The sequence below is a fragment of the Danio rerio genome, chromosome 3 (assembly GCF_049306965.1).
Source record: "Danio rerio strain Tuebingen ecotype United States chromosome 3, GRCz12tu, whole genome shotgun sequence".
Classification (NCBI taxonomy): Eukaryota; Metazoa; Chordata; class Actinopteri; order Cypriniformes; family Danionidae; genus Danio; species Danio rerio.
The window spans coordinates 11500739-11514678 of NC_133178.1; the positions used below are offsets into that span (position 1 = coordinate 11500739).

Genomic DNA, 13940 nt, shown 5'->3' on the forward strand with positions numbered 1-13940 from the left:
CTGACTTCAGTTGATAAAATAAACTTGTAGACGATACATTTACGCAAATACAGTAGCTAATGCAGACTGTGGATAATACACACCGGATACTGGTAATTATGCAAAGGTCAAAAGTGAACGACTCATTACTCATTAGGTCAATTGCTGGTGTTGTTCCTCCGGGACTGTTTTTCTTCTTTACACAGGCAGGTAAATATTAGACAGACAGTAAATCACCAAACAGGAAACACATCAAAGTCAATCCTCTAAGTGTCTTGTGTCCTGTGGCAATTTCTACAGTATTTTACCTTTGACTAGTAATATCTAGCATGTGAATACAACTAACCATAACATTAACTGTCACCTTTAGAAATGAAATGAACTCTTAGCATTTGTTCATAATCAATTATATAAAGCTAATGTAGTTTTTCAGCTGATTTTGGAAATTATTTGTCTGTGCTTCATATGTTAATTTGCTATTTTAAATCGTACAACACACTCAATACATATTCACACTCTGTATACTTAATATACATGAGTGTATATACAGTTGATGTCAGAATTATTAACCCACCTGAATTATTGGCCCTGCTGTTTATTTTTTCCCCCAATTTCTATTTAACAGAGAGCTGATTTTTTTTAACACATTTCTAAACATAATAGTTTTATTAACTCATTTCTAATAACTGATTTATTTTTTTTTTTTTCACGATGACAGTAAATAATATTTTACTTGATATTTTTCAAGACACTTCTATACAGCTTAAAGTGACATTTAAAGGCTTAACTAGGTTAATTAGGTTAACTAGGCAGGTTAGGGTAATTAGGCAATTTATTGTATAATGATGGTTTGTTCTGTAGAACGTCGAAAAATTGCTTAAAGGGGCTAATAATATTGTCCTTAAAATGGTGTTTAAAATATTAATAACTGTTTTTATTCTAGACGAAATAAAACAAATAAGACTTTCTCCAGAAGAAAAAATATTATCAGACATACTGTGAAAATAGGGCAAAGCAGTGGCGCAGTAGGTAGTGCTGTCACCTCACAGCAAGAAGGTCGCTGGGTCGAATCTTGGCTCAGTTGGCATTTCTGTGAGGAGTTTGCATGTTCTCCCTGCGTTCGCATCGGGTGCTCTGGTTTCCCCCACAGTCCAAAGACATGCTGCAGGTGAATTGGGTTGGCTAAATTGTCCGTAGTGTATGAGTGTGTGTGTGTATGTTTCCCAGAGATGGGTTGCAGCTGGAAGGGCACCCGCTGCGTAAAAACTTGCTGGATAAGTTGGCGGTTCATTCCGCTGTGGCGACCCCAAATTAATAAAGGGACTAAGACGACAAGAAAATGAATGAATGAATGATGTGAAAATTTCCTTGCTCTGTTAAACATCATTTGGGAAATATTTAAAAAGCAAAAAAATAATAATAATAATTAAAGGGGGGCTAATAATTCTGACTTCAACAGTATATATATATATATATATATATATATATATATATATATATATATATATATATATATATATATATATATATATATATATATATTATAGTTGTACTAAACTTTTGTCAGACTTCTGTGTGTGGGTTCAGTAATTTCACTTTTATGGCAAAGAATATGTTCTTTTCTTTGCCTTTGAAGTGAAATAACTGAAAATAAACTTGGCTAAGGTTAGGAAAAATGATCAATGTAGAGAAATAGGTTGGCACACAAACTCTTCATATATACTAGGGATGTAACGGTATTGTAAATACCGTCATACCGCAATATTAATTTTTTTCGATATTACCGAAGTCGCATGACTCGGTAAAACTATAGGTCTTCTGAGAAAATTTGCTCAGGCGAATGAAGCGAACGGGAGGTAGCGAAAACTGCAATCCCCATCATCCCTTGCGGTCTGTTGTCGCTACAGATCCAGTAATGCGGAAATGGAGTGTGCTGCTAGAAGCGGGGATCAAAAAGAGCTGTAAAACTCTAAGGCCCCTTTTACAAGAGTGCGTTTTAGTTTTAAAACGGCGTTGTAGAATGAAAATGATCCGCGTCCACACTCGCGTTTTACCCAGCGTTTCTGAACAGCTCTCCGTCCACACCAAAACGCTGAAAACGCACATCACGTGACCACAGACACTCTCGGGCAAGCGCTCCAGCATTTCTACCCAGATGACAGCTCTGCTTGTCGGACTGCTCATCAAGCATCTTCCGCTGGATCTAATCTCACTATATTTGCTAAACGTGATATTTCATTCATGTTGTTGTCTTTATCTAACGACATAGGCCAATTCCCTGACTTTGGTCATTGGAATATATTAAGTTACTTGTTCACGGGTAACATGTTTTGGTTAAGCGCAAAGATAAGTTAATGATTAATCCAGGTACATTGACTGATCGCTTGCCTTTATTTCCTACAATGTATAAACTTATTGTATGTGATACTTTTATAATTGTCGATTATTAAAACTGATATTCAACAAAAGTGAGGGTATTTTCACTGAAATTGAAAGGAGGTAGTTGTTATAGGCTCCGTTTTGTTATAAATATCCTCACAGTGAAGATGACGCTCATATATGCAGCACGACGCCTCAACATTTCTGCTGTCTGTTTTCTAATATTAAAAAGGAAATAGGCAGTTCCTTAAATCATGTTTACATTTTATTGTTGAGAAAGTGAAACAACGTAGCCAAGGTGATGTGAATGAAGTTATAAAGTACACTGTTCCCTTTGAAGATTTACGCGTGTCCTCGGTATGTTTTCCATATCAAACTGAGAAGGGGGAGACTGCAGCCTTGATCAAACTTGCGAAGTCTTAACTTACAAGAAGAGGATGCGAGACTGAACTGTGTGTGGGCTACTTAATATTGAGGAAAAGCCCCAATCAGATAGGCGAACGTTTGCAGCCCCGCCTCCGTTTTCAGATGTCTCCGTCTTTCCCCATCCACACTGAGACGGAGCAGCAGCGTTTCAGAATGAAAACGGCCTCTCCAGCGTTTTCAAAAAGCTCCGTTTTCGGCGCTCGAGAAATAAGTCATATAAGTCATATCTCTCTTGTCCCAGAAACCTCAGTACCAAATGAGAGGTTTTTTTTCTGTTGCAGGGGACATTGTAAATGCCCAGAGATACCAGCTTTTACCAGATTATATTTATATGATAATTTTCCTTTAAACCCATCTCTATCTAAGTGAGTGAGTGATTAAATGTTGAATGTGAGGAGTTTTCAACAATACTAAATTAAAAACTTAAATTTTTTTTACATGGTTTAATATTTTTTTTGTTATTAAAATTGAAGTTCCTGTTTCAAAGCTTACAGATAGATGGCTAATTTGTATGTCATTGACACTTTTGGCACTTTTTTGGAGTATTTTCATAAGTTTTGTTTTTTCCTGTAAATGATTCAATAAATACCGTACCGTGACATTGATACCGAGGTATTACCGTACCGTGAAATTCTGATACCGTTACATCCCTAATATATACACATACACTGCTACAGTAGTGGACATTTATCACAAGCAAATTTGAACTACACTGTAAACAAACGCTGGGTTCCGCACAATTGATATGTGTTGTGACAACATGCTGGAATTGATTAGCTTTTAACTTATTAGCTTTTACTAATTTAAATGGATTGAACTTAAAATGACTAAAGTTGTCCAAAACATAATTTTTTTGTGAAGTTTATTTCTAAACTAATTTCGAGAGGATCCCGTGCTTATGATTGACACGGCTGGCCCCGAGTCAAGCTAATGTACGATCCACCAATCAGACGATTCCTAACTATAACCTAACCAAAGCATCTTACCTTAGTCATCTTCGTCTTGAAAAATCCCCCCTTCCACCCCCTCTCCTCTTTTTCCTCTATAGAGCAGCACGGTGGCCCAGTGGCTAGCACTGTTGCCTCACAACAAAAATGCCTTCGGTTCGGATCTTTACCCGACCAGTTGGCATTTCTGTGTGGAGCTCATGTTCTCCCCGTGCTCGTGTGGCTTTCCCCCGGTTCCTCGGGTTATCTTCCACAGTCCAAAACATGAAACATAAGTAAACTGACTAAACCAAATCAGCACCATGGTCAAGTTCCACCAGCAACACACCCTTATAGCAATCCTTAAGTAGCTGGAGTGGGGTGGGATCTACCTGGGATCTACCTGTTTAGAGATCTACCTGAGCTCAAACTCCCCTTTCACCCTGCAAACGGGAGGGAGCCCCGGGCTCGAGGATTTGATGAGCTCAGAGCTCTTTCCAGGGACAGCATGCCAAATAAGCTTATTACCAATCATCAGCTAAGTGTGAACTCCTGAAATACGTAGTTTGAACATCTTGTAGTAACATTTTTCACACAATTTATGTATTAGACTGTGCATATAGTAACCTGTTTGATGTAATTCTGCACCACACACACACACACACACTGTGATCATATTACTAGATGTCAGAGTGTGATTGTTGGTTTATAATGCATCTGATTTTCTGAAAGCGTCGGAAGAAGCCTGTTTGAACTGTAATCAGATCATGGCTTTATTTCCTCCTCCATTAGCTTCAGATCTCTGAGGAATTTCCATTATTCAGAGAGATTGTGATCTGCTGACCTGATCTGTGCTCTCCTGACTGACCTCTGCTCCTCCTCTGATCCTCTCATTAGAGCAGCTCAGGATCCTGCTAGAGCTCAGCGCACTGATACTGCGTTACAGCTCGGCACACAAACAGCACAGGTTAGCATATAAACTTCAAACATGTCAGAGGGAAAATCAAGAGTTTTCTTACAGTAACGGTTGAGGGCAAATCTGGGAAGTGGTTCGTGACGGGGTGTGGTGCTAATGAAATCTACAGAGACTCCAGTTGCAAAACTGCTGCAAATAAACCGACTGTGAAAACACAAGTAAATGATCAAATATGAGATTTGAATAAGAATTGTTTTCATTATTTCTTAAAAATGATTTATTTATTCATTATTAATTAAAATGATTGAAATTGTTATTTTAGTCCTGTTAGTCCAGTCTCTTAGTAAAATTACATTTAACAATTTAAAACACTTACAATGAAAAGGTGTAAATATTGAAAACTTTGAATTATTATATAATTACAGTATAATACAATTATTAAATTATTTTTTTAAATTTATAATTTTTTATAATTTATAATTTAATAATTTAATTTATCATTTTTAAAAATAATTTTTATAGTTTATCTTTAGAATAAAAATGGTACATTTTAATATAAATTTGAGAAAATTTAAATTGGTAATTTGTCTGACTGTTTATTAAAAAAAGAATGCACAAAGATGTTGTCGAGTAATAAAAAAAAGACAAAATTATATTAATAATTCATTTCCTTCAGCTTAAACCCTTTAATGATCAGGGAATGAACCCCCAACTTGTCCAGCAAATGTTTTACATAGTGGATGCCCTTCCAGCTCCAACCCAGTACACTACTGCTAATTTAGTTCAAAAATCACCTATAGCGCATATCTTTGGACTGTGGGGGAAACCGGAGCACCCGGAGTAAACCCACACGAACACGGGAAGAACTTGCAAACTTCACACATAAATGCCAACTGGTTCAGTAGAGACTTGAAGCAGCGACCTTCTTGTTGTGAGGCAACAGTTCTAACCAGTGACCTACCGTGCTGCCATAATAAAAATTTATAATAAAATTACACACTATATAATATAGAAATAGGAATGTTACAAATGAATCAAATAAAAAAAAAATGTAATAACTAAAAACAGGAAAATCTCTTAGTAAAATTACATTTATTTTTAAATAAAATTGCTACATTTCAATGAAATAAAATAATTGAATGGTACATTTTAATTAAAAAAATAAGAAAAAAGTAATTTTTCTGTATATGAAAAAATAATGCACAAAGCTGTTGTTTAGTAATAAACAATGACAAAATTTAAATTACAGTGAAAGCAAATCAATGACAAGATCGCACTATCATGTCTTTCTTTACTTTTTCATTCATTTACAACCTGCTTTAACACATTTTAATCTGTTTTTAATTACTGTTATTATTTGTTTTTACTTTCTTATGCTTTTCTCTTTTAAACCGGTTTATGTAAAGCACTTAGAATTGCCACCGTGTATGAAATGTGCTTTATAAAGAAACTTGCCTTGCTTTAAGAATTAATACACTTAAAATTAATATTTGTAATTATTGAAGATGGATTTTTTTAAATCGAAATGGTACAATTGAATAAAGTCAAGAAAAAAATCAAAAGTAATTTGTCAGACTGTATTTTTTAAAAAAGCACAAAGCTATATTTCAGTAAATCAAAAATAACAAAAATCATAATAAAAATTCATAATAAAATAAAAATAATAATTAAATATTATATAGCTTAAATGGGCTAATAATTTTGTCCTTAAAATTGTGTTTAAAAAATTAAAAACTGCTTTTATTCTAGCCAAAATAAAACAAAAAGACTTTCTACATATTATCAGACATACTGTGAAAATTTCTCTGCTCTGTTAAACATAATTTGGAAATATGTCAAAAAGACAAAAAAGTCAAATGGGGGCTAATAATAACTATATATATATATATATATATATATATATATATATATATTATATATATATATATATATATATATATATATATATATATATATATATATATATATATATATATATATATATATATAGGTATTATTGACAAAAGAATTAATAAAAAAAGAAACTTAAATAACAAAATTAGTCCAATTTCTAAATAAAATTACATTTAACAATTAATATGCATAAAATGAAAAGATTAAATGATTGTAAATGAAGATAAACAGCAAAATAAAAATAAAAATGTAAATTGAAATGGTAAATTTGAATAAAATCATGAACCAAATAAAGAAAATACATTATTTTGTTTATATATTTTTAAAATGTACATTCATTTGTCTGTCTATCTATCTATCTATCTATCTATCTATCTATCTATCTATCTATCTATCTATCTATCTATCTATCTATCTATCTATCTATCTGTCTGTCTGTCTGTCTGTCTGTCTGTCTGTCTGTCTGTCTGTCTGACTGTCTGTCTGTCTGTCTGTCTGTCTGTCTGTATATATGTATATATATATATATATATATATATATATATATATATACTAGGGATGGGAAGATTAACCGATATGTATCGATACGCGGTTATGCGCGTTCACGATGCGAGTGCATCGGTTGAGCAGCAGAGGATGAATGAAATTTTGGAAGCAAATCGAGATGCATCGGTTTTTGCGAGATGCATCGATTTTTCCGAGATACAGCTTATATTTTTAATATAGAATGTATTTTTTTATTTATTAACAAGTGTTGTCAACCTGTTTTTGGCGCATAATTTAATCGACCTACATAAAGTAAGCCTTAGCAACGGATTTGCGGATGTGCACACACTACAACTCAGTGTATCAGGTGTGCGGATGAAGCTAGTGGAGCGCCCTCAGAAAGCGCGAGAAGCAAAACAAACATTTTATTCCCCACTGAGTTTTAAATCTAAAGTATGGCAAGCAACATTATGGATTTAAGGATGGACGACATGACAGGACAGATGCAATTTGCAAAATGTGCCGCGCATCTGTAAAATACGCGGGCAGTACGACTAATCTGAAATCTCACTTGAAGCGGCGCCACGGTGTTGTTGTGGAAGCATCTTCCAGTGTTTCTGCATCCCCGGCTTTCGCACTGCTTCAACCAGCTCCAAAAGTGGTGAGAAAAGCATTGCAAGTTTTTTTTTCCATGCGCAACAGTTCTGCTCGCTCTACGCCAATAACGAATGCTATTGCATTGTTCATCTGCAAAGATATTCAGCCTAGTGTCACGGAGAACGAAGGTTTTAAACACCTCCTCCTGTTAATTTTTATTTAATTATAATAATGATAATATTAATAATAATAATGATAAAAATAATTGGGTGTCACGGTGGCACAGTGGGTAGTTTGACCACCTCACAGCAAGAAGATTGCTGGTTTGTTATATTTTTATTAGCCTGTTATTTACAGTGACAGTGATGTTTCAAAGCAGCATAACACTGCTAGTTCACAACCTTAAGTTTTGAATAATCAGTGGCAAAATATATCTTTGTAAAACTTGTTTTCATAGTTGAAAAGTTAAATCACAATTCTTGTTGTGCAATGCTAAATTTATTTATGTTGAAAGAGTGCAAATATATACATATTTTTTTAATATATTTTGCACTTATACATTCTGTTTATCTTGAAAATACTTAAATAATATGTGCTATATGTTCTAAAATGGCCCTCTACTGTAAACTGACACTCTGGCTCTGAGAGAAGAGCCAGTTTGTAAAAAAGTCTTGGTTTTGCTTGGTTTATAAATAATCAAACTCATTCAATGGCACAGCATCCTCTTTCACATCATCTCATAAACTTGATCTAATTAGTTAGTGCTGAAATATCGCATCGTATCGTGATATGGGTGTGAATCGTATCGTGTTGCATCGCAATATGTCACAAATGCATCGCTAATATATCGGATCGTATTCTTTGTATCGAGATGCGTATCGGATCGGCATTATAGCTTAGATGCCCAACCCTAATATATACATATATACATATATATATATATATATATATATATATATATATATATATAAACACAAAAAAAAATGATTACTAATAAAATTATAAATATTATATAGTATTATATAGTATTTATAGTAGAAAGTATATTGAAAAATGCCCAAAGCAATTGATTAGTAAAAAATATAATAAACGTACGTAATGATTATATTTAGACTTAGTAACAACAGAAAGAAATATAAAAATAATAATAAAATAATAAAATCACAATCAATGAAAAAACTGTACAAGTATACAAATAGTAACAACAAAAATGCTGTCGATTGCAGTCTATAATGAAGCATTTGTGTGTGTGTGTATGTGTGTGTGTGTGTGTGTGTGTTTGAAGCGGTTGAGTGGCAGGCTTGAGTACATTCCCCAGTTGATTTAGTGTAGTTAAGATCAGATGGAATGTGTCAAAGCCAAAAGCTGGAGTTTAATCTGCTCGGCCTCTCCTTCCTCTGACAACACAAGCTGACATCTGACTGGCAGAGAGAAAGAAACAGAGTAAGATCCGGGGTGAAGCGGAGGCAAACACAGCAAGACTGATAAGGTGATCTCACACACATCAAACAGACCGAGCGCATGCATCAAACAGCCACAACACACTCCTTGTGGTGTTCAGAAGCTTCTCTTTATTGGCCTGAAGATTAAAGTCACAGAATGTGTGCAAAAATCAGTGTGTGTGTGTGTGTTTGTGTTCGGTAGAAACAAAGCATGCACAATCTCTTCTTCCAAAATCACTCAGATTAAATCATTCATTAATAAAACAAACAGCAATCGTCTCATAACCTGCTGAAAAATGACTGGATCTCACACAAAAGTCACATTCCGGCTCGATATCTGAATTATATATCGTTTATACCTACATACATTTCATCCTATATTTGAGATTTTTGATGAGCTTTTTAAAAATTGTTTCATGGTAAATGTGTTCATTTCTCTGCCTTCTTCTCAATACTGTATCAAATATTGTCAAATTTCCATTTATTTATTTATTGTAATTCATATTATCATTATTCTTTTAAAATTATGTTTGTTTTGTCATATCTGATCAGTTTTTAAACATGTCCATCAGTACTTCATAGTAAACACTCACACAGAGTTCATATTTCACCCCAAAATTGAGCCCATTCTGGGGCTGTTTTACTTTAAGCTTTCATTATCTTATAATTAAACTATATATAGCGCTCAGAATGTTTAGCCCCCTTGTATATTGTTTTCCCCAATTTCTGTTTAATTGAGAGATTTTTTAAACACATTTCTAAATATAAGTTTTAACATCTAGTCTTTAATCTTTGCCATGATGACAGTACATAATATTTGACTAGATTTTTTCAAGACACTTGTATTCAGCTTAAAGTGAAATTTAAAGGCTTAACCAGGTTAATTAGGGTAATTAGGCAAGTCAGGGTTATTAGGCAAGTCATTGTTTAACAATGGTTTGTTCTGTAGACTATCAAAAAACATATATAGCTTAAGGTGGCTAATAATATTGACCATAAAATGGTGTTTAAAAAATTTAAACTGCTTTTATTCTAGCCGAAATAAAACAAAAAGACTTTCTTTAGAAGAAAAAACATATTATAAAACCTTCTGTAAAAAATTCCCTGCTCTGTTAAACATCATTTGGGAAATATTAAAAATAGTAATAATTCAAAGGGAGGCTAATAATTCTTACATCAAGTACACCCCTTACAAATCTCTCATTTAAATTGTTATATTCTATAGGATGCTTAACGATTCTAATTATGATAATGGCTCAAAAATTAGTAGCCCAGACGTTAGAGGAAATATTAAATAATATTTAAAAGAAATAATACATGTAAAAAAAAAATCTGTAATTTTACGGTTTATTTCCGGCAGCTGGGGTATTAATTGTAATTTTAATTATTGTTGTTATTTTTTTTCAGTTTATCATTTCTAATAATTTTTTTTAAATATATACAATTTTACTTCATAATAAAATGGTAAATTGCGCAGTGAAGTCATACTTCAGTCCAATATAGCATTCTTTTTTTCATAAATACATTTACACCTATTTTTAGTGTTATTTTCGTGACACCTGGATACACTTCTCTTCCATGTTATTAATAATGTACCATGAAAAAAAATCTAATTTTCATTTCTTTTTCCACATTTATTGCAACTTTCATTATTACCAATTATTATTTTTATTTTCCATTTTACAGTAACAATAATGCTTTTTTTTTTTTTTAAACTAAAATCAGCTAAAATAAAAGTACAGTAGTACAATAAACACAACACAACCCAAAATCTCAATGGTCTTAAAAATAGGCTTTATGAATACACATGTACATAAAGCCTATATGCTATTTATGTATATACACTACCTGACAAAAATCTTGTCGCCTATCCAAGTTTTAGGAACAACAAACAATAACTTGACTTCTAGTTGATCATTTGCTGTCAGAAGTGGCTTATATGAAAGAAAAAGGCGTCTAGAATATGATTATTTTATCAAAATAAAATATAATCATGTCTTGATTTTTAATTATTTAATTAGGACAATAACGTCTGACTTTGCTTAGAAAAAAAGTGTTGTCATTGAACAGAAACATTGTCCAGTATAGAATATAAAGCCATGCTGCAGTGGAAGAAGAATGAATACTGTGTATGTCTCCCATGATCTTGGAGGACTGCATCCATACATCTCTGCAATGACTCAAATTACTAATTAATAAAGTCATCTGGAATGGCAAAGAAAGCGTTCTTACAGGACTCCCAGAGTTCATCAAGATACTTTGGATACATGCTTAATAATGTTCATGTCTGGTGACTGGGCTGGCCAATCCTGGAGCATCTTGACCTTCTTTGATTTCATGTATTTGTGATGATTGGGATGCAGTTCAACAGATGATTCAGCTGAAAATTCGACCTTCTGCCACTTTTCCAAACGATCAACTAGAAGTCAAGTTATTATTTGTTGCTCTTACAACTGAGATCGACGACAAGACTTTTGTCAGATTGTGTATGTGCGTTTGTATCCTCTTTTTCTTCTTTTGGGGTGAAATATGACCTGGACATGTTCTTGACAGCTTTCATGAGCTGAGCTTCACCCAAACATGGCCTGGGGGACGTGTGTGCGTGTGTGTAATACAATTGCATTTTGAAGAACGAAAAAAAGAAAAGAAAAGCAACATCATACAGATTCAGCTCTTAAAACACATTAAGACTCCCAATGAAAACCGCTTTTATAGCAGTTCTATATTAAAACTCGTGTCTTAAAATGTAACAAACCCCCTCCCATTAATTCCAGCTGTAGAAGCACAACTCAGAATGTTCAGGGTGGATGAAACAGCCAAGAAGATATAGAACGGCAAAATCGCTTTCAATAAACAGATTTCAATAAACAGAGGATCTCCAATTCTGACCCACGCAGGATTAAACACGGCACGCAAAAAACACACAGCTAAAAGGCAGAAGCTGAAGAACAAAAACATAAACACTCCTTCCTCTGTGTAAACATATTTATATACTTGTGCCATCTGTACTGTTACCTTCCTCTTCGACGCAGAATCTGAATGGCAAGTGAACAAAATGCATCTCTGGTCTGCATGCATCACATTTTGTAGGACTTTTTTCACATGCCACATGAAGATGTTTCTTATCAGTCCATATGGGCACCTCATTTCCTCTCCTAATCTGCAGAAATAAAGCTTTGTGGCGACATAGGTCAAATTCAAAGTGCACATACAGTAAGAAAAATCACACAAAGGGGAAAAAAAAGCAGGTGGAGCACTTGTGCTTCTGGCAAAAAAGTAAAAACTGAATGCTTGGCTGCATAAAAGAAGTCGTTTTTATTATCTACTGCTGAATCCATTCTGAACAACTCAGCAATACTGAAGCTAATGATTTAAGCAGAACTGGTGGAGAACGTCACGTTATTTTATGCAACCAGGCACCCGGATAACCTGACGGCAACGCGTTTCAGACGGCCGGGTTAGACTGTGAGAGAAATGAAGCTGTTATATCTCTGGATGTTCCTCTTGAGGATCTCAGAGCAGGGCCCGAGGACGCGCTCGAAACGCGGACGGTCCAACTTCACACACTTGAGTGGACCTCTGGCCACGACTGTTGCTGCACGGGGTCTGTTCAGCAGCAGCGCTATCTCACCTGTACAAATAAAACAACACACACGAGTTAGACAAATGACTTCCTCAAAGCAGACATACAGTTGAAGTCAGAATTATTAGCCCCCCTGAGTTATTAGCCCTGCTGTTTATTTTTCCCTCGATTTCTGATTAATGGAGAGCAGATTTATTTTAACACATTTCTAATCATAATAGTTTTAATAACTCATTTCTAATAACTGATTTATTTTATCTTTGCCATGATGACAGTACATCATATTTGACTAGATATTTTTCAAGACACTTCTATACAGCTTAAAGTGACATTAAAAGGCTTAATTAGGTTAACTAGGCAGGTTATGGTAATTAGGCAAGTTATTGTATAACGATGGTTTGTTACGTCGACTGTCGAAAAAAATTTAGCTTAAAGGGGCTAATAATTTTGACCTTAATTTTTTTTTTTTATTTAAAACTGCTTTTATTCTAGCAGAAATAAAACAAACAAGACTTTCTCCAGAAGAATAAATATTATCAGACATACTGTGAAAATTTCCTTGCTCTGTTAAACATAATTTGGGAAATATAAAAAAAATAAATAAAAAAAATTAATTCTGATAATCTAATAATTCTGACTTATGTATGTATATATAATATAGGAATATATGCAGGTGCTCCTGTTTCCCCCACAGTCCAAAGACATGTGATATAATTGAATTGGATTAACTAAATTGGCTGTAGTGTATGAGTGTGAGAGTGTATGGGTATTTCCTAGTACTGGGTTGCGACTGAAAGGGAATCCGCTGTGTAAAACATGCCGGAAAAGTTTGCAGTTCTTTCTGCTGTGGCGACCCCTCATATATAAGGGACTAAGCTGAAGAAAAATAAATAAATGAATAAAAACAGTCTGTCCTATTTCTCTTACTATACAGATACTAGTAAAATTAAGCCTTTTGCATATTTAAACAGCTCAACATTCTCATTGGCCAATCAATTGCAGATGGAGGAGTGCTCAGGAAAAAAAAGATGTCGAGACAAATACTGTTTTTACCATTTTTGTTTTGTGACACCAGTGCTGCACTTCATCTTCAAGCAGCCATCTGTTAAAATTCACTCTCTTTGCTGTGTGCTGATTACACAAACTCAACACTTTTACCTTATACAGCTCTAAGACAAAGAGCAGTAGCTGGCTATATAATGTAAATATTTCTATATTCTCCATGTCGTGTGATAATCTAAAGCTCAGTGTGCTTGCGGTGCAGCAGTGGAAACCGCACTGACAGTAAACAAGCGCACAGATCTACATTCTGC

General features: G+C 34.0%; 2 protein-coding genes across 5 annotated transcripts in view; both read right to left on the minus strand.

The window, feature by feature from the left end:
- The window catches only part of LOC141381148 (uncharacterized), a 587543-nt gene that overhangs the window by 310528 nt on the left and 263075 nt on the right, over positions 1–13940 (minus strand). The gene's annotated exons all lie outside the window — the stretch shown is intronic.
- Positions 9151–13940, minus strand: part of prkar1b (protein kinase, cAMP-dependent, regulatory, type I, beta) — a 145073-nt gene continuing 140283 nt past the window's right edge. For 3 of the 4 annotated variants that reach the window (XM_021471498.3, XM_068217650.2, XM_073943590.1), the window contains exon 11: positions 9151–12675. In XM_021471498.3, the coding sequence (XP_021327173.1) occupies positions 12503–12675 (173 nt within the window). In that variant the 3' untranslated portion in view covers positions 9151–12502. 4 annotated transcript variants of the gene reach the window in all.